We start from the raw sequence: 21,687 nt of genomic DNA, 5'->3' as shown, positions 1-21,687 counted from the left end.
GAAGGAAAATCAGACAAAGAAGGAAAAAAAGGAAGGAAAATCAGACAAGGAGGAAGAAAGGAAGGAAAATCACACAAGGAGGAATAAAAGGAAGGAAAATCAGACAAGGAGGAATAAAAGGAAGGAAAATTCAGACAAGGAGGGGAAAAGGAAGGAAAATCACACAAGGAGGGGAAAAGGAAGGAAAATCACACAAGGAGACAAAAATGAGCAAATCCACAAGTGTATGGTGCAACAGATAAATTTTTTCCTGTTCTTGAACCTCTTAAGGCTTGACTCATGCTGGGTTTGTCATCTCACTGTATTAATGACCTCTCTTAGACATACAATACACAAATTATCTGAAACTCAGGCCAGACCAGGCACTGTTAATTACTGCATCCTTCACTTCTGGCAGCAGTCAAGAGCCTCTTGCTCTTGATGGTTAAAAAGAACTTTACTGTTCAAACTGCAGGCAACTCAGGGGGTTTGGGTTTCAGTTTTTTCTTTGTGTTTGGGCTTTGCTTTTCCTCCTCTCTTTATTTTCCACTTATCACAACTGATGTCTTTTACCTGGACCTGAGCAAAGCCTTTCATGCTGTCCCACACCACATCCTCATCTCCAAACTGGTGACACATGGGTTTGATGGGTGGACCACAAGATGGATAAGGAACTGGCTTGATGGCCGCACCCAAAGAGTGGCTGTCAATGGCTCCATGTCCCAGTGGAGGCCAGGGACAAGCAGAGTCCCTCAGGGATCAGTCCTGGGACCAGGCTTGTTCAACATCTTTGTGGGTGCCATGGACAGTGGCATTGAGTGCACCCTCAGCAAGTTTGCTGATGACACCAAGCTGTGTGGTGCAGCAGACACACTGGAGGGAAGGGAGGCCATCCAGAGGGACCTTGACAGGCTGGAGAGCTGGGCACAAGCCAACCTCATGAGGTTCAATAAGACCAAGGGCAGGGTCCTGCATCTGGGTCGAGGCAATCCCAGGCACAAATCCAGGCTGGGCAGGGACTGGCTGGAAAGCAGCCCTGAGGAGAGAGACTTGGGGGTGCTGGTGGAGGAGAAGCTCAACATGAGCTCTCAGTGTGCACTTGCAGCCCACAAAGCCAATCAGATCCTGGGCTGCATCAGGAGAAGTGTGGCCAGCAGGGCAAGGGAGGTGATTCTCCCTCTCTGCTCAGCTCTGGTGAGACCCCACCTGGAGCACTGCCTCCAGTTCTGGAGCCCCTATTCCAAGAGGGATGTGGAGGTGCTGGAAGGTGTCCAGAGAAGGGCCACGAGGATGATCAGAGGGCTGGAGCACCTCTGCTGTGAGGACAGACTGAAGGAGTTGGGGCTGTTCAGTCTGCAGAAGAGAAGGCTCCAAGGTGACCTCATTGTGGCCTTCCAGTGTCTGAAGGAGGCTACAGGAAGGCTGGGGAGGGACTGCTCAGGATCTCAGGTAGTGATAGGACTAGGGGGAATGGAATGAAGCTGGAGGTGGGGAGATTCAGGTTGGATGTGAGGAGGAAGTTCTTCCCCATGAGAGTGGTGAAGCCCTGGAATGGGTTGTCCAGGGAGGCGGTTGAGGCCCCATCACTGGAGGTGTTTAAGCCCAGGCTGGATGAGGCTCTGGCCAGCCTGATCTAGTGTGGGGTGCCCCTGTCCATGGCAGGGGGGTTGGAACTAGATGATCCTTGTGGTCCCTTCCAACCCTGACTGATACTAATACTATGATACTATACTAAATCCTTCCCCCTGCACATAAGCCAAGGTAATGTAGCAAATTAGGTCACAGCTGCTTCCAAGTTCTTCTTTCCTCTTGATGTGCCAAGAAAAAAAAAGGGGGTGGTGGGGGGAGATTGTCCCATGAAACAACCCTGGGGTTATTATACATTTTTCCCACTGTTTCAGCAGTAAAAAAGGAAACAGAAGGAAGAGGAAGAAGACCTAAGTCAAGGGAAATGCTGATTTTTCTTACAATTGTCAGGGTTGGAAGGGACCTCAAGGATCATCCTGCTCCAACCCCCCTGCCATGGGCAGGGACACTCACACTAGATCACATTTCTTTGTTTTAGCAAGGCTCCTCTTTTCCCTGCCCCAGAACTTGGAGCAAAGTGATTTTGTTTTATTTATTGATGTATTTATTGATTTTCAGGGCTCTCCTCTCCCCTCCTCTCCCCACCACTTCCACTTAAATTCCAATGTGAGCAGCTTTAAAGCCTACCCTGACCTTCAGGAAGGCTGGGCAAGAGTGTTGTGCATTGTTTGTGTATTTAAAAGAGTTTTAGAATCACAGAATCAATAAGGTTGGAAAAGACCTCAGAGATCATCCAGTCCAACCTATCACCCAACACCTCAGGACAACTAAACCAAGGCTCCAAGTGCCACATCCCATCCTTTTGTGAACACCTGCCAGTATAGTGACTCCACCACCTCCCTGGGCAGCACATTCCAATGGCCACTCTCTCTTGCTGGGAAGAGTTTCTTCCTCACATCCAGCCTAAACCTCCCCTGGCACAGCTTGAGACTGTGTCCTCTTGTTCTGGTGCTGCTTGCCTGGGAGAGGAGACCAACCCCCACCTGGCTACAGCCTCCCTTCAGGCAGTTATAGACAGCAAGAAGGCCTCCCCTGAGCCTCCTCTTCTCCAGGCTAAGCAACCCCAGCTTCCTCAGCCTCTCCTCACAGGGCTGTGCTTGTGATTTTAGGAGCAGAAGCAGAGCTAAACCCACCACCAGCACCACCACCCCCAAACCAAACAACACCACCCCCAAACAAAACATTTTGAATGAGAAAACAACTATACAGAATACAGAATCAGATCACACAGAGTGCTGCTGTGTTATCTGCTGGAGCAAGGCCAGAGGAGGGCCACAAAGATGATCCAAGGGCTGCGACACCTCTGCTAGGAGGATAGGCTGAGGGAGCTGTATTCTGCATTTTCCCCCCTTCAAACTGTTTTGTTTGGGGGGATTTTTGTTGTTGTTGTTTGGTTTGGCTTTGTTGCTGTTGGTTTGGTTTTGTGGGGGTTTTTCTTTGGTTTGGGGATTTTGTTTTGTGGGGGGGGCTTTTTTGTTTGTTGGGTTTGGGTTTGTGTTTCTTTGCTTGCTGTGTACTCAGGGAGCTTGAGCCTTGCCATGGCTTGGGAGCTCTGCCTGTTCTCTTACCCGATGGTGGAGTTCAGAAAGCCAGTGAACTCTGAGAACTGGGGCCAGTCCAGCTCATCACTGAAAGCCATTGGGAGATTCTCAAAGGATTTCTGAAAGAGAAATGCTCAAATCAACGTGGGTTCACCCTTATAGGCACAAAAAAACACACCCTCTCAGCAACCTCAAGTACTTCTTAGCTGGAGCTTTAGCGTGACAGTAGTAATCACAGAATACAGACCGGCTTGGAAAAGACCTCAGAGATCAGAGAGTCCAATCTAGCACCCAGCACCATCTCATCAACTCAACCATGGCACCAAGTGCCTCAGCCAGGTTCTTTTTAAACACCTCCAGTGATGGTGACTCCACCACCTCCCTGGGCAGCACATTCCAATGGCCAATCACTCTTGATGGGAAGAATTTCTTCCTAACATCCAGCCTAAACCTCCCCTGGCACAGATTAAGACTATGTCCTCTTGTTCTGGTGCTGGTTGCCTGGGAGAAGAGACCAACCCCCACATGGCTACAACCTCCCTTCAGGGAGTTGTAGAGAGCAAGAAGGTCTCCCCTGAGCCTCCTCTTCTCCAGGCTAAGCAACCCCAGCTCCCTCAGCCTCTCCTCACAGGGCTGTGCTCCAGACCCCTCCCCAGCTTTGTTGCCCTTCTCTGGACACCTTCCAGCAGCTCAACATCCTTCCTAAACTGAGGAGCCCCGAACTGGACACAGGACTCAAGGTGTGGAGTTGTTATAGCTGTAGCAGCACTTATTTATGCATATACTTAGGAAGCTGAGTCCTGTCAGAAGGGAAAGAAAATCAGAAGTGATATCTGAGGGTGACTCTTGTAAGATGGGCTTAGCCAGAGAGAGAGGAGAGAAAAGCAGCAGGGATGCCTTGTTGCAAACCCCCTGTTTTGGGGTGCCACTGGGGTGATGAATGGTTGTAAGACCCCTGCTCCACCATGGAGTTCCAGAAATGCAGAGAGTAGAGAATCTCAGAAGTCCTTTATTACAGCACTGCAGAATCCCCAGCATCACAGTGTCCCTAACAGGAGTCATCCCAGAAGCCCTTTACAGAAGTATTAGTCCCTAGCAGAATCCCTAACCGAATCTCAGAGGCAGAATTCCCTAACCCAATCTCTCCCTACCAGAATCTCCCTCTTGCCCAAAGCAGCTGATTTTTAGGTGCTTTCTGATCTTTCACATTAAGCCACTTAACCAATAGAATTCATCCCCCTGTGCAAGCACCCGTGAAAGGTGCTAAAAATCTCTGCCTCTAAAGAGCCAAACCCAGTGCCTCCCCAGGTCCAGCTTCTGCAGGGTGTTTGCTTCTGGCACTCACACAGAAACAAGTTGGCAGCTTGTGGTTGTTTGCAGAAAGAGCTGCTGCCACCTGTCTGAATCACATCTCCTGGCACCCTCTCATTCTGAGACAGCCCAAAGCTCCTCCTGAAGTGGAGCGCCTACTGCAAGCGCAGACTGCCAAGGCGGTGCCTGTCCACCCAAAGCTGGGTCTCCTGGGCACAGGAAGAGATGGCAGAGAGATGTCCCACTGGGTATGGCAGAGAGATTGTGGCAGAGTCACTTGAAGCTCCCTTACCCTCTCCAGTAGGATGAGCTGTGAGCATCCCCCCCTCAACAATCTCTGTCTGATCCTCACTGCAGTTTCCAGTGCTGGCACTGAATGGAGCAAAACTAGAGATGGGGAGATTGAGATTGGATGTGAGGAAGAAGTTCTTCCCCATGAGGGTGGTGAGAGACTGGGCACAGGCTGCCCAGGGAGGTGGTGGAAGCCTCATCCCTGCAGGTTTTTGCAGCCAGGCTGGCTGTGGCTGTGAGCAAGCTGCTGTAGTGTGAGGTGTCCCTGCTTGTGGCAGGGGGTTTGGAACTGGCTGATCCTTGAGGTCCCTTCCAACCCTGACAGTTCTGTGATTCTATGAAAGGTCCCTGAGCATGGCAGGGACCAGGGAGCAAAACACATAGCCTCCCATGACCTTCCCACAAAAATAGATGCAACCTTGACCCTCTTCTGCTTGTGCTGGTAGTAGTCCCTGATGCTTTCTTTAAACCACTGCCTCTGCAAAATGCAGATGCATGCCGTGTTGCATGTCCAGACCAGAGTGCCCTGTTTGTTTCCACTTTGATTCCTGAGCCTGTCAAAAACTCAGGAAGGGCAAGAAAAATGGCCTCAGGGTATTGCACCACCTCTGAAGGAATAGGATAGGGAGTAAATTTCCAGCTTCCCCCAGAGCCTGGGATATGCTCACAAAGACAAAAGCATAAATCCAGAGTGCCCACACTGGAAAACTGCTGATATAAAAGCAAAGGTAATAACCAAAAGAAGGTCAAAACATAAAACCCAACTTACAGGCTGCTTTAATCCCTGTAATTTATGAGCTTCATTTTCTTCTCAAAGACGTGTGGGGCTTTCTGAAAGCCTCACTGCTATCAACAGCAAGCAGGTGGGGAACTCTTTCTTCACAAGGGTCAGAGGTAACTGAGAAGCCACAGGCGAGCTCAGTCTTCCAGCCCCCACCACTCCCAGGAAATGATCCCTTAGGTGAATGGGAGGAGGAGAGGGAGGAGGAGAGGGAGGAGGAGAGGGAGGAGGAGAGGGAGGAGGAGAGGGAAGGGTTGTAGCAGGGAAGAAATCCTGAAGCCAAGCCCTAAGCAGCAGATGCCAGTTTAAAGCATGTAACAGCATATTTGACCTACTTAGAGTAGATCTGCATTAGCTAATGAGGTGAAAATGGGCCTGGTTTAATTATCCTTCAGTTGCTTCTCTCATACATATACAGAATAGAATAGAATTAACCAGGTTGGAAGAGACCTTTGAGATCATCAAGTCCAACCTATCACCCAACACCATCTCATCAACTAAACCATGGCACCAAGTGCCTCAGCCAGGCTCTTCTTAAACACTTCAAGGGATGGTGACTCCACCACCTCCCTGGGCAGCACATTCCAATGGCCAATCTCTCTTGCTGGGAAGAACTACTTGCTGACCTCCAGCCTAAACCTCCCCTGCCACAGCTTGAGACTGTGTCCTCTTGTTCTGGTGTTGGTTGCCTGGGAGAAGAGACCAACCTCTGCCTGGCTACAACCTCCCTTCAGGGAGTTGTAGAGAGAAGAAGGTCTCCCCTGAGCCTCCTATTCTCCAGGCTAAGCAACCCCAGCTCCCTCAGCCTCTCCTCACAGGGCTGTGCTCCAGACCCCTCCCCAGCTTTGTTGCCCTTCTCTGGACACCTTCCAGCAGCTCAACCTCCTTCCTAAACTGAGGGGCCAGAACTGGACACAGGACTCAAGGTGTGGCCTAACCAGTGCAGTGTACAGGGGCAGAATGACCTCCCTGCTCCTGCTGGCCACACTCTTCCTGATGCAGGCCAGGATGCCATTGGCTTTTTTGGCCACCTGGGCACACTGCTGGCTCATGTTCAGAGCAAATCACAGCTATGATCTCTGATCAGTCACAGCATATCAGAGTACAAAAGGATCCCCAAAAGTGATTATATGTTTTGAAACCAAACCCTTCTCTCACCCCTTCTCATCATTTCCTCTTCCAAACCAATATTTTCACTGGACAAGTTCCAACACATTTTAACCACTTGGGTTTGTGGGTTTTGGTTTATTTTTTTGTGGGGGGTTTGTCTCCCTGCAAATTTACTTTAAAGATGAATTAGCCACAACCTGACTGAGTTGCAAATTTGATTAGGAAAGGAAACACTTGAGGCCAGAATTAGAGGCACATTTGAAGTCTGGATACATGCTTAGCACTGACAATGTTCCAGCCAGCCACTTTGTGCCAGGCTTTGGAAGGTATTTCAGGACCCAAGAGGGAAGAGGTATAGTTAATGGAAAATTCAGGGGAATGCCTTGAACTCTGCAGGGGTGGAGTTTGGAAAGCATGGCCCTAACAGACTGCATTTCACTTAGTCTCAGATGCAAATGTGGCCAACTCTAGAGGTGGATTCTTGTTGCCTCTTGAGTTTAAAACTCTTCTGAGCACAGCTTTGTTTAAAAACCATTCTCAAGACTATTCTGGCTGAGAAGCCTTGCTTCAGCCTATGTGCCAGATTTTAGCACAGAATGATGGGGAAGTGATTCCAGCCTAGCTTCAAATGCCATATTTTACCCTCAAATTCTCTAGATGGAGAAGAGAAGGATTCAGGGAGACCTAGTAATGACCTTCCAGTACCTGAAGAAGGCTGCAGAGGGGCTGTTTGCAAAGGCCTGCAGGGACAGAATGAAGGGCAATGGCTTCAAACTAGAGAAGAGCAGATTTAGATTGGATGTGAGGAATGAGTTCTGCACCATGAGGGTGGTGGAACACTGCAACAGGCTGCCTAAGGAGGTGGTTGGGACCCCATCCCTGGAGGTATTCAAGGTGAGGCTGGACAGTGCTATGGGCAACCTGATCTAGTTGGGGATGTCCCTGCTGACTGCAGATTAGATGATCTTTGCAGGTCTCTTCCAACCCAAAGACCATTCTGTGATTCCATGGGACTCATTTCTAAAGGGATGTCCTCACCTCCCAGGTAGGTTCTACCTTCACACTCCCTGGATCCCAGGTTCTACCTTGACTCCCCCTGAATCTCAGGTTCTACCTTGACTCTCCCTGAATCCCAGGTTCTGCCTTGACTCTCCCTGGATCCCAGGTTCTGCCTTGACTCTCCCTGGATCCCAGGTTTTACCTTGACTCTTCCTGAATCCCAGGTTTTACGTTGACTCCCCCTGAATCCCAGGTTCTACCTTGACTCCCCCTGAATCATAGTATCATAGTATCAGTCAGGGTTGGAAGGGACCACAAGGATCATCTAGTTCCAACCCCCCTGCCATGGGCAGGGACACCCCACACTAGATCAGGCTGGCCAGAGCCTCATCCAGCCTGGGCTTAAACACCTCCAGGGATGGGGCCTCAACCACCTCCCTGGACAACCTGTGCCAGGGCTTCACCACTCTCATGGGGAAGAACTTCCTCCTCACATCTAGCCTGAATCTCCCCACCTCCAGCTTCATTCCATTCCCCCTAGTCCTATCACTACCTGAGATCCTGAGCAGTCCCTCCCCAGCCTTCCTGTAGGCCCCCTTCAGATACTGGAAGGCCACAATGAGGTCACCTGGGAGCCTTCTCTTCTCCAGACTGAACAGCCCCAACTCCTTCAGTCTGTCCTCATAGGAGAGGTGCTCCAGCCCTCTGATCATCCTCATGGCCCTTCTCTGGACACCTTCCAGCACCTCCAGATCCCTCTTGGAATAGGGGCTCCAGAACTGGAGGCAGTACTCCAGGTGGGGTCTCACCAGGGCTGAGTAGAGGGGGAGGATCACCTCCCTCGACCTGCTAGCCACACTTCTCCTGATGCAGCCCAGGATCTGATTGGCTTTGCGGGCTGCAAGTGCACATTGAGAGCTCATGTTGAGCTTCTTGTCCACCAGCACCCCCAAGTCTCTCTCCTCAGGGCTGCTTTCCAGCCAGTCACTGCCCAGCCTGGATTTGTGCCTGGGATTGCCTCGACCCAGATGCAGGACCCTGCCCTTGGTCTTATTGAACCTCATGAGGTTGGCTTGTGCCCAGCTCTCCAGCCTGTCAAGGTCCCTCTGGATGGCCTCCCTTCCCTCCAGCGTGTCTGCTGCACCACACAGCTTGGTGTCATCAGCAAACTTGCTGAGGGTGCACTCAGTGCCACTGTCCATGGCACCCACAAAGATGTTGAACAAGACAGGTCCCAGGACTGATCCCTGAGGGCCTCTGCTTGTCCCTGGCCTCCCCTGGGCCATGGAGCCACTGACAGCCACTCTTTGGGTGCGGCCATAAAAAAAAAAAAATTGGCAGCAATGACATCCTCCCCCTTCCCTTGCATGGGGCAGGCAAAGCCATGGCTGCTGCTAAATGCACACTCATCAAGCTGCCCTGGACCATGTTAGCTTAGATGGAAGACAGGTTCAGGGTTACTGAGGCAGGAGACTTTCTAACTCAGGGCACAAAAGAGCACTGGAAGCCTAAGCTTGTCGAAGCATATGGAAGTGGTGACTGCAGAAATCCTGTGAGCATTCCAGAATCCCTTAAACTGAAGGGGAACTGAATCTTTGGTTTCATACTCATTTTAGTGACCCTCAAATCCTCCTGACAGAATTAAGTACCACAGATGACTTTCTTATCCTAACTATGCCAACAAGCAAGCCTCAGAGCTCCTGAGGCAAGCACAGCCTCTCTTAGAAGGCACAAATGGCATTTCCACTCTGGCAAGCTGCAAGGGCCAGAGGTTTGAAATTAGCAACATTATGACCTTATTTCCCCTAAATGCAGCATCTTAGTCATCACAATACTAGCTGGGAGAAGCCTGCCTGCTGTCCTCTGAATTTAGAAGGTAGCCAGAGAATGCTTTTAGCAGGATTTGCACAGATTGAACTCCTAGCTTCTTCATAGAATCAGAGAATTGTTAGGGTTGGAAGGGACCTCAAGGATCAGCCAGTTCCAAGCCCCCTGCCATGGCCAGGGACACCTCACACTACAGCAGCTTGCTCACAGCCACATCCAGCCTGGCTGCAAAAACCTCCAGGGATGAGGCTTCCACCACCTCCCTGGGCAGCCTGTGCCAGTCTCTCACCACCCTCATGGGGAAGAACTCTCCAGCTTCTTGTAGCCCCGTTCAGATACTGCAAGGCCACAATTAGGTCTCCTCAGAACCTTCTCTTCTCCAGACTGAACAGCCCCAACTCCCTCAGTCTGTCCTCATAGCAGAGCAGCTCCAGCCCTCTGCTCATCCTCGTGTCCCTTCTCTGGACACATTCCAGCACCTCCAGATCCTTCCTGTAACAGAGGCTCCAGAACTGGACACAGCTCCAGGTGGGGTCTCAGCAGAGCAGAGCAGAGGGGGAGCATCAGCTCCCTGGCCCTGCTGGCTCTGCTTCTCTTGCTGCAGCCCAGGCTCTGCTTGGCTTTCTGGGCTGCAAGTGCTCACTGCTGGCTCCTGTTGAGCTTCTCCTCCACCAACACCCCCAGGTCCTTTTCTTCAGGGCTGCTCTCAAGCCAGTCCCTGCCCAGCCTATATTAATGCCTGGGATTGCCCTGACCCAGCTGCAGGACCTTGCCTTTGGTCAGTGCAAGGAGAAAGAAATCAGTGGGAAAGAGTTTGGGACATCCAGGACCCACATTTGGAGAAATGCTGACTGCATTTACTGGCAAATACCTAGCATAAAACAGTTACTTTAGTGAAACCTGAGACTCCCTTCAGTTTGTGGGCAAAAAACCCACCCCTATTTACTGGATTACAGAGAGATGTGGGAGCTATTTTTCCCTCTTTATTCAGCATGAAATAGAGATCCAAGAGTTTTAAAATGGGAGAGGGGATGACTTCCAGAGCATTTCTAAATGCAGTGCTCTTATCTCCAGATAAAGCTGTCTCTAAAATGAGATAAAAAAATAAGCTTCTACCCCAGACACACAACAGGGGAAAAAATGCTGCATTTAGTATCTATTTGGAAGTCAATTGTAAGCAGATGGATAGAGCAAGAGGAACACAACATCCATTGCTAGACTCAATAATGGCTTTGCAGTCAGCATGCTGCAAAAATACATTTACCACTCCAACCCCCCCCCCCCCCCCCCCCCCAAATTCAACCCCCAGTATTCCTTCTGCTTTGCTAAACCTCACCAGCTGCACACCTAACTGGACTGCACTTCAGTTTCGAGTGCCTGACTCTGCCAGACCTGCTTTTCAGTGAGAATCCAGCTCAACTCTTGCTGAAAAACCAGCTCTGCCAATCTCAGAATACAGAATTAACCAGGTTGGAAAAGACCTTTGAAAACATCCAGTCCAACCTATCACCCAACACCTTCTCATCAACTAAACCATGGCACCAAGTGCCTCAGCCAGGCTCTTCTTAAACACTTCAAGGGATGGTGACTCCACCACCTCCCTGGGCAGCACATTCCAATGGCCAGTCTCTCTTGCTGGGAAGAACTACTCGCTCACCTCCAGCCTAAACCTCCTCTGGCACAGCTTGAGACTGTGTCCTCTTGTTCTGGTGCTGCTTGCCTGGGAGAAGAGACCAACCCCCACCTGGCTACAACCTCCCTTCAGGGAGTTGTAGAGAGCAATAAGGTCTCCCCTGAGCCTCCTCTTCTCCAGGCTAAGCAACCCCAGCTCCCTCAGCCTCTCCTCACAGGGCTGTGCTCCAGACCCCTCCCCAGCTTTGTTGCCCTTCTCTGGACACCTTCCAGCATCTCAACATCTTTCCTAAAGTGAGGAGCCCAGAACTGGACACAGGACTCAAGGTGTGGCCTAACCAGTGCTGAGCACAGGGCAGAATGACTTCCCTGCTCCTGCTGGCCACACTATTCCTGATCCAGGCCAGGATGCAAGTCCTAATAGAGTTGAATCCTCCCTTTCTTAGAGCTGTTTAATTCTCTTCCTGGAGTTGCACCCTGGCTGGTTGAGGATTAACTGGAGCAGTGGTACGTTAAGGATGGAGCCCCCTGCTCAGCTGCTCCTGCAAGGGCAGGCAAGGCAAATGTCCTCAGTGAGAGTCCCAACATCATTTTCTCTGTGTTGCTGAACCTCAGCAGGATGTCAGCTGCAGCCCTGTCAGACAGGATGATCTTCAGGTGCAGGCAAGTTCCCACCCTCCCCGGAACGGCTCCTCTGATGAATGCAGAAGCATGATCAGGTCTCCTGAAGACCAAGAAGATACTAGGAAGGTACCAGGGAGGTACCAGGGGACAAATGGATGCTGCAACTTGATGCATTTCTTAACATGGGGTGTATGCCAAGATCATTCCACAGAATCACAGAATGGTAGGGGTTGGAAAGGACCTCCAGAGATCATCCAAAGCACCTGCCAGAAGAGGGTCACCTAGAGCAGGTCACACAGGAGTGCATCCAGACAGCTTTTGAATGTCTCCATATTAAGAGACTCCACAACTTCCCTGGGCAGACTGTTTCAGTGCTACATCACCCTCACAAGAAAGGATTCTGTTTCCTCATGTTCAGGTGGAACCTCCTGGGTTCCAGTTTGTGCTCACTGCTCCTTCTCCTGTTGCTCTGCACAAGTGAAAAGATTCTGGCCCCATCCTCTTGACACCTGCCTTTTTGATGTTGCTAAGCCTCGATGAGATCAGCTCCCAGTCTTCTCCAGGTGAAACAGCCCCAGGTTTCTCTACCTTTCCTTGTAAGAGTGCTGTCCCACCCCCCTCACCATCTTCATAGCCCACTGCTGCACTCTCCCTGCCTCTCTTGAACTGGAGAGCCCAGAACTGGACACAGTACTCCAGATGTGGCCTCATCAGGGCAGAGCAGAGTGGAAGGAGAACCAGAACAAGAGGACACAGTCTCAAGCTGTGTCAGGGAAGGTTTAGGCTGGATGTTAGGAAGAAATTCTTCCCAGAAAGAGAGATTGGCCATTGGAATGTGCTGCCCAGGGAAGTGGTGGAGTCATCACCACAGAAGGTGTTTAAAAAGAGCCTGAATGAGGCCCTTGGTGCCATGGTTTAGTTGATTGGATGGTGTTGGGTGATAGGCTGGACTGGATGATCTTGGAGGTCTTTTCAACCTGGTCCATTCCATTCCATTCCGTTCCCTCTCGACCTAGTGATCACATTCTTTTTAACGCACCTGCGGTCAGCATTGGCCTTCCTGGCCACAAGGGCTCATTGCTGGCTCACTGTGAGCCCTCCTTCTGCACTGCATCACACAGCAGCTTACTACTTCGTGAGAGGCCAATGATAAGAGGACAGTAAGAGCCTGATAAGACCAGGAGATCCAAAACTCACTGTAAAACAACTTCCTAACAATGGGCCTTGAGATGAATGGCACAGGCACCTGCATTCCAAAGCTGTTCAGCCCAAACCCCATCTGCTCACCCCTGTGCTAGAATAGAATAAAAAAACCTTTATTTAGAATTTAGAATAAACCAAACCAGGTTGGAAGAGACCTTCAAGATCATCGTGTCCAACCCATCAACCAATCCAACCCACCCAAACAGCTAACCCATGGCACCAAGCACCCCAGCAAGTCTCCTCCTGAACACCTCCAGTGATGGTGACTCCACCACCTCCTTGGGCAGCCCATTCCAATGGGCAATCACTCTCTCTGTATAGAACTTCTTCCTAACATCCAGCCTGAACCTCCCCTGGTGCAGCCTGAGACTGTGTCCTCTTGTTCTGGTACTGGGTGCCTGGGAGAAGAGACCAACCTCTGCCTGTCTACAACCTCCCTTCAGGTAGTTGTAGAGAGTGATAAGGTCACCCCTGAGTCTCCTCTTCTCCAGGCTGAGCAACCCCAGCTCCCTCAGTCTCTCCTTATAGGGCTTGTGTTCCAAACCCCTCCCCAGCTTCTTTGCCCTTCTCTGGACACCTTCCAACAAGTCAACATCCTTCCTAAATTGAGGGGCCCAGAACTGGACACAGTACTCAAGGTGTGGCCTAACCAGTGCTGAGTGCAGGGAGAGAATGACCTCCCTGCTCCTGCTGGCCACACTGTTCTTGATGCAGGCCAGGATGCCATTGGCCCTCTTGGCTGCCTGGGCACACTGCAGGCTCATGTTCAGCCTACCATCAACCAGCACCCCCAGGTCCCTCTCTGCCTGGCTGCTCTCCAGCCACTCTGACCCCAGCCTGTAGCACTGCATGGGGTTGTTGTGGTCAATGTGCAGAACCTGGCACTTGGATGTGTTCAGTCTCATGCCCTTGGACTCTGCCCATCTGTCCAGCCTGTCGAGGTCCCTCTGCAGAGCCTCTCTACCCTCCAGCAGATCAACTCCTGCCTCCAGCTTGGTGTCATCAGCAAATTTACTGATGATGGACTCAATGCCTTCATCCAGATCATCAATAAAGATGTTAAAGAGCACAGGGCCCAGCACTGATCCTTGGGGCACACCACTGGTGCCTGGCTGCCAGCTAGATGTGACACCATTCACCACCACTCTCTGGGCTCAGCCCTCCAGCCAGTTCCTAACCCAGCTCAGAGTGTTGCTGTCCCAGCCATGAGCTGACAGCTTGGCCAGGAGTTTGCTATGGGGGACAGTGTCAAAGGCCTCGCTGAGGTCCAGGTAAACTACATCCACAGGCCTCCCCGCATCCACCAGGCAGTCACCTGATCATAGAAGGAGATCAGGTTGCCCAGGCAGGACCTGCCCTTCCTAAATCCATGCTGGCTGGGCCTGATCCCTTGGCCATCCTGTAAGTGCTGTGTGATTGCACTCAGGATGACCTGTTCCATGATCTTGCCTGGCACTGAGGTCAGGCTGACAGGCCTATCATTCCCTGGCTCATCCATCCGGCCCTTCTTGTGGATGGGCACCACGTTGGCCAGCTTCCAGTCCTCTGGAACATCTCCAGTGAGCCAGGACTGCTGAAAAATGATGGATAGTGGCTTGGCCAGCTCCTCTGCCAGCTCTCTCAGCACCCTAGGATGGATCCCATCTTGTCCCATGGACTTGTGGGGATCCAAGCTGCTGAGGAGAGTTCCAACCACCTCCTCATGTAACATAGGGAACCTATGCAGCTCCCTGGCTCCTTCTGCCAGCTCTGCAGGCCAGCTGTCAGGAAGATGTTCTGTCCTTCTAGTAAAACTTGAGGCGAAGAAGGTGTTAAGTACCTCTGCCTTTTCCTCATCCTTGCTAATCATGCAATTAACCAAAGGACATCCTGAGCATGCTTCAGGGAGGAAATCTCTCATTCACATTCTCTCTCTCTCTCTTCCCTCATCCAGGGTTATTGCCCCTTTGCATGGTAGGCCATGTGCAGCACGACCAGGGAGAGCAACCACTCTGCAGAGCCTCTTAACTAAATTCTCAGCATCTGTCCTGGAAAACTATTTCCTCATCTAATTAGCTCTAAACCAGGAATTGAGGGCTGCTGCTGCTGCTGCTGCTGCTTGCAGTGCTGATTAACAGCAGAGCCCACAGCATCATTACCAGGTGTAAATATTGCTGTACATTTGCATGTGCAAGCACTTGTCTGTGTGAACATATAGAAAGCTAAATACAACTAAGAAATATGCAACATATATAAAGCATAAAAAAATAGAAATATACAAAATACAGGGGAGAAAAAAGCCACATGAAAAGCAGTCACATAAACGCTTAATAAATCTGAATTAGGAGTCACACAACTTTGTCTTTGAAAACCCTGGACAGGGAGGGTGCTGAGGGGAAAGCCCTGCTTGGAATCACATAGAGAGGGTTGAGATTGCACTGAAATGGATATGAAAGCTTTGAACTGTGGCTTCAGCACTGACTGTAGGGGAAACCATTCCACAAACTAATTTTGCCCTGTGTCTTATCAGAGAACTGTTGGCAGAATCAAAGCAGAGTGGGCAGCGTGGGGGAGCAGCAGGTAGACAAAGTGAATCATAGAATCAATAAGGTTGGAAAAGACCTCAGAGATCATCAAGTCCAACCTAATACCTAACACCTCCTGGCTACAAGTGCCACATCCTATCCTTTTTTGAACACCTCCAGGGATGCTGACTCCACCACCTCCCTGGGCAGCACATTCCAATGGCCAATCTCTCTCTCAGTGAAGAACTTTCTCCTCACCTCCAGCCTAAACCTCCCCTGGCACAGCTTGAGACTGTGTTCTCTTGTTCTGGTCCTGCTTGCCTGGGAGAAGAGACCAACTCCCACCTGGCTACAACCTCCCTTCAGGGAGTTGTAGAGAGCAAGAAGGTCTCCTCTGAGCCTTCTCTTCTCCAGGCTAAGCAACCCTCAGCCTCTCCTCACAGGGCTGTGTTCCAGACCCCTCCCCAGCTTTACAGTATCACAGTATCACCAAGGCTGGAAGAGACCTCGAGGATCATCAAATCCAACCTGTCACCACAGATCTCATGACTAGACCATGGCACCAAGTGCCACGTCCAATCCCCTCTTGAACACCTCCAGGGATGGTGACTCCACCACCTCCCTGTGCAGCACATTCCAATGACGAATGACTCTCTCGGTGAAGAACTTTCTCCTCACCTCCAGCCTAAGCTTCCCCTGGCACAGCTTGAGACTGTGTCCTCTTGTTCTGGTGCTGGTTGCCTGGGAGAAGAGACCAACCCCTTCCTGGCTACAACCACCTTACAGGTAGTTGTAGAGGGCAATGAGGTCACCCCTGAGCCTCCTCTTCTCCAGGCTAAACAACCCCAGCTCCCTCAGCCTCTCTTCACAGGGCTTGTGCTCAAGGCTTCTCCCCAGCCCTGTTGTCCTTCTCTGGACATCTTCCAGCATCTCAATGTCCTTAAACTGAGGAGCCCAGAACTGGACACAGGACTCAAGGTGTGGTCTAACCAGTGCTGAGCACAGGGCAGAATGACCTCTCTGCTCCTGCTGGCCACACTCTTCCTGATGCAGGCCAGGATGTCATTGGCTTTCTTGGCCACCTGGGCACATTGCTGGCTCATGTTCAGCCTACTACCAACCACTACCGCCATGGAAAAACTCTTTAATGATCTCCACTCCAGCTCCTGACATAGAACCTTCTGCTTCTGCATGGCATGACCAGCCCTTGATCCACCCAGCTAGTGGACCAGCAAGCTCCAAGCCACAGAACTGCTTTCTAAGCCCTCATTACAGTGACAGTAAAAGAGTGACATAGTCTAAAGCTATTCTTGCCCACATGGCTGTGCCACCAGCTTTACTGCCAGAATCATCATCACCATCAGCTTCATTACCATCTTTATGAGACAAGATAATCTCCATTATCATTAGTGCTAATTTATTGTGCTCCCCATCAGCTCTGCCATCAGTGTCACTCATCTATTCAGTGCTCATGAGCGTTTAACAAAGACAAACAACTGCTCAGCTGCAACACCGAAATCTGCTCAGCTCTGGAAGCCCAAGTGAGAAAACACACAAAGCTCCCAGGCCTCCCTCAGCACCACAGCTGCTGACACCTGGAAATAAGGATTGTCCTCCAGACAATGGCCATAGCCTTCCTCTACAGAGGTGAGGGCAGGAGGGGCAGGTTGGCACCAGGAAAGGTGGAAGGAAGGCTTCTGTAAATCCTGTGAAGGGAAGGCTCCAAGGAGACCTTCTTCTGGTCTTGCAGTATCTGAAGTGGGCTCCAAGAAAGCTGGGGAGGATGTCAGGGAGTGATAGGACTGGGGGGGAATGGAATAAAACTAGAAATGGGGAGATTCAGATCGGATGTGAGGAAGAAGTTGTTCCCCATGAGGGTGGTGAGAGACTGGCACAGGCTGCCCAGGGAGGTGGTGGAAGCCTCACCCCTGGAGGTTTTTGCAGCCAGGCTGGCTGTGGCTGTGAGCAAGCTGCTGTAGTGTGAGGTGTCCCTGGCCATGGCAGGGGGCTTGGAGCTGGCTGATCCTTGAGGTCCCTTCCAAGACTGACAATTCTATAATCCTATGATCCTTTGACTCTGTCCCCTGCAGCATCCTTCTCTCTAAATTTTAGGGATATGGCTTTGAAGTTTGGTGGATAATGAATTGGGAGGTTGCATCCCATGGGTAGCAGTCCATGATTTGATGTGCAGATGGAGAGCAGTAGACAAGTGGTGTCCCCCAGGTGTCTGTACTGGGACCACTGGGATGGACTGCATGCTCAGCAAGTTTGCACATGTAGTGCAGCTGACACACCTGAGGGATGGGATGGCATCCAGGGTGACTTGGACACGCTGGAGGAGTCAGCCTGTGTGAACCTCAGGGGGTTCCACAAGGGACAAGTGCAGGATTCTGCACCTGGGACAAGGCAATGCTCAGTATCAGCACAGGCTGGGGGACAAAGGGATTGAGAGCAACTCTGCTGAGAAGAGCTCGGGGGTCCTGGTGGATGAAAAGCTGGATGTGAGGTGGCAAGGTGTGCTCACAGCCCAGAAAGCCAACAATATCCAGGGCTGCATCAAAAGCAGAGGTGATTCTGCCCCTCTACTCCCCTCAGGTGAGACCCCACCTGCAGTGCTGTGGCCAGCTCTCACAGGAGAGACATGGAGCTGTTGGAGTGGCTCCAGAGAAGGGCCACAGACATGATGAGAAGGCTGGAACACCTCTGCTGAGAGGACAGGCTGAGAGAGTTGGGGTTGTCCAGCCTGGAGAAGAGAAGGCTCCAGGGAGACCTTGTCATGGCCTTTCAGGGGGTCTTTAAGAAAGAAGGAAACAATCTTTTTAGCAGCACTGGTTGCAGCAGGACAGTTTGTGATGGTTTTAAACTAAAATCAGTGAGATTTAGAACAGAAAGAAGGAAGAAAAGAATGTACAGTGAGGGTGGTGAAACCCTGGTACAGGATGCTCAGAGGGGTGGTGGAAGCAAAGGACAGCAACATACCTGTGGGTTTATAACCTCCTCCCAGCTGCACTTGGCTGGAATGATCTTTTCTCCTCAATTATTTCCTTTCACACCAGTGAACTGCAACAGCTGAGGCTCAGCACAATACACAGCCAGGCACATTTTGTTGCTGCTTGAAAATGGGCAGTGCTGGCATGCTGCCCAAAGACAGCCATCAGTCTGGCAGTGGTATTCTGTGGTGACTACTGAAACCCTTCCCCTTAGGACAAGTCCATTATACACCCTTGGATGACCCTTGACCACCAGGAGGTGTATCTAACAAGCCTCAGAGCCAAAGCACTGGAGTTACTAAACCTCTTCACATATGCCACAGATGAGGGACAACAACCCAGGACATGCCATTTCCAAGCCAGGTGCCTGAACCAGAAGTTCCCAGCCTGTCAGCAGGGTCACTTCTGCAGCACTTGCACAGCATGAAGCTGCAGGATCTTAGGGTGTCAGGATGTTAGGGTTTGGAAAGGACCTCTGGAGATATTCCAGTCCAGCCCCCCTGCCAGAGCAGGACCAGAGAATCCAGCACAGGTCACACAGGAACACATCCAGATGGGACTGGAAAGGCTCCAGAGAAGGAGACTCCACAACCTCTCTGGGCAGCCTGCTCCAGGGCTCTGTGACCCTCACAGTGAAGAAGTTCCTCCTCATGTTGAGGTGGAACCTCCTGTGCTGGAGTTTATATCCCTTACCCCCTGTCCTATCCCAGGGTGCAAGTGAGCAGAGCCTGTCCTCTCTCTCTACCCCCAGCCCTCAGATATTGATAGACATTGATCAGATCCCCTCTCAGTCTTCTCTCCAGACTAAACAGCCCCAGGGCTCTCAGCCTCCTCTCACCATAGTAGTATCATAGTAGTATCATTCAGGGTTGGAAGGGACCACAAGGATCATCTAGTTCCAACCCCCCTGCCATGGGCAGGGACACCCCACACTAAGTCCTTCAAGTGGCTCAGTTGGTAGTGCATCAGACTCTTAATGGGAAGGTTGTGAGTTCAAAGCCTGCAGTGGGCAGTAGTGTCCTCCCTACTCTAGTCATGAGGTCTGGGATGACAGGTTGGACTTGATGATCTTTGAGGTCCCTTCCAACCTTAGGAATACTGAATACTGAATATTAGATCAGCCTGGCCAGAGCCTCATCCACCCTGGGCTTAAACACCTCCAGGGACAGGGCCTCAACCACCTCCCTGGACAACCCATTCCAGGGCTTCACCACTCTCATGGGGAAGAACTTCCTCCTCACATCCAGCCTGAATCTCCCCACCTCCAGCTTCATTCCATTCCCCCTAGTCCTATCACTACTTGAGATCCTGAGCAGTCCCTCCCCAGCCTTCCTGTAGCCCCCTTCAGATACTGGAAGGCCACAATGAGATCACCTCGGAGCCTTCTCTTCTGCAGACTGAACAGCCCCAACTCCTTCAGTCTGTCCTCACAGGAGAGGTGCTCCAGCCCTCTGATCATCCTTGTGGCCCTTCTCTGGACACCTTCCAGCACCTCCAGATCCCTCTTGGAATAGGGGCTCCAGAACTGGAGGCAGTACTCCAAGTGGGGTCTCACCAGAGCTGAGTAGAAGGGGAGGATCACTTCCCTCGACCTGCTGGCCACACTTCTCCTGATGCAGCCCAGGATCTGATTGGCTTTGCGGGCTGCAAGTGCACATTGAGAGCTCATGTTGAGCTTCTCCTCCACCAGCACCCCCAAGTCTCTCTCCTCAGGGCTGCTTTCCAGCCAGCCACTGCCCAGCCTGGATTTGTGCCTGGGGTTGCCTCGACCCAGCTGCAGGACCCTGCCCTTGGTCTTGTTGAACCTCATGAGGTTGGCTTGTGCAGGGCAGGGCAGGGCAGAGCTGTACCAACAAGGCTGCTAATGGCAGGAGCGATCCTACAGAGAGTGCTGCTCTGCTTGAGCCGCCGCCACGTGCCTGGAAAGCCAGATGTCCTGGTCTGTGTTTCTGGCACAGCTCTGGGCTGCCACAGCCAACCTCTTCCCTGACCCAATTGCACAGATGCTGGAGGAGTGGCAGCAGCGCAGGGCTGTGCCTTTTAACCTTCAGAAGGGCAGCTGTGGGAGGGGACTGACACATGGGAGCCCATCACTGTAAAATCCCTGGGCAATGAGGCAGTTTGTGCTCCTGTCCCTTTGGCAGCCTGCAGCACCGGGGGAGGAAGCAAAGGGCAAGCAGCAGCAGCACAGGAACTCCAGGGGGTAGTTTCAGGCTGCACCTCTAAAATTGTCCACAGATCTTGAACAGGAAGTGGTGAAAATGTAAACAAATCATTATTGGGTGTAAAAAGGAAAATAGAATCATAGAATCAATAAGGTTGGAAAAGACCTCAGAGATCATCAAATCCAACCTGTCACCTGACACCTCATGACAACTAAACCATGGCTCCAAGTGCCACACCCAAGCCTTTCTTGAACACCTCCAGGGATGGTGACTCCACCACCTCCCTGGGCAGCACATTCCAATGGGCAGTCACTCTCTCTATGAAGAATTTCTTCCTAACCTCCAGCCTTAACCTCCCCTGGCACAGCTTGAGACTATGTCCTCTTGTTCTGGTGCTGCTTGCCTGGGAGAAGAGACCAACCCCCACCTGGCTACAACCTCCCTTCAGGGAGTTGGAGAGAGCAAGAAGGTCTCCCCTGAGCCTCCTCTTCTCCAGGCTAAGCAACCCCAGCTCCCTCAGCCTCTCCTCACAGGGCTGTGCTCCAGACCCCTCCCCAGCCCTGTTGCCCTTCTCTGGACACCTTCCAGTGTCTCAATGTCCTTAAACTGAGGAGCCCAGAACTGGACATAGGACTCCAGGTGTGGCCTAATCAGTGCTGAGCACAGGGCAGAATGACTTCCCTGCTCCTGCTGGCCACACTGTTCCTGATGCAGGCCAGGATGCCATTGGCCTTCTTGGCCACCTGGGCACACTGCTGGCTCATGTTCAGCTGCTGTCAACTATTTATCTCCAGGTCCCTTTCTGCCGGGCTGCTCTTAGCCACTCTGTCCCCAGCCTGTAGCACTGCATGGGGTTGCTGTGGCCAAAATATTGGGGGTAGGGGGGTTGGGGGGGGATTTTCAAGCCACCACACTGCAGCAGCCCAAAGGTGAGTGCTCACCGCTGACATCTGCGTGACCGCCATCCACTCGGGAGGGATGTGGAAGTGAGCGCCGGCCGAGTCTCCCAGCAGCACCACCCCTCGGGAGCCTGCACCTAATTAACACATCTCATTAGCTGCAAGAACAGGAGCAGCAGACTGCAGCCAGGCGTGGAGAGCACTGCTTAAAGAGCAACAGCAGTGGCAGCTGATGGGAGCACAG

At 51.6% G+C, this 21,687-nt stretch overlaps 1 protein-coding gene across 4 annotated transcripts in view; it reads right to left on the bottom strand.

Annotated features, from left to right (window-relative positions):
* The window catches only part of AOAH (acyloxyacyl hydrolase), a 112,023-nt gene that overhangs the window by 44,191 nt on the left and 46,145 nt on the right, over positions 1 to 21,687 (bottom strand). For all 4 annotated transcript variants that reach the window (XM_068152735.1, XM_068152736.1, XM_068152734.1 and 1 more), the window contains exons 12-13: positions 21,486 to 21,580; positions 3,135 to 3,226 (exon numbers count right to left, since the gene is read on the bottom strand). In XM_068152735.1, the coding sequence (XP_068008836.1) occupies positions 3,135 to 3,226; positions 21,486 to 21,580 (187 nt within the window). The remainder of the gene's footprint in view (positions 1 to 3,134; positions 3,227 to 21,485; positions 21,581 to 21,687) is intronic.

Source organism: Melanerpes formicivorus, unplaced genomic scaffold (assembly GCF_026170545.1).
Source record: "Melanerpes formicivorus ecotype bairdi unplaced genomic scaffold, bMelFor1.0.p_v2 SCAF_24, whole genome shotgun sequence".
NCBI lineage: Eukaryota > Metazoa > Chordata > Aves > Piciformes > Picidae > Melanerpes > Melanerpes formicivorus.
This window is presented reverse-complemented; position numbering and strand designations above follow the sequence as displayed.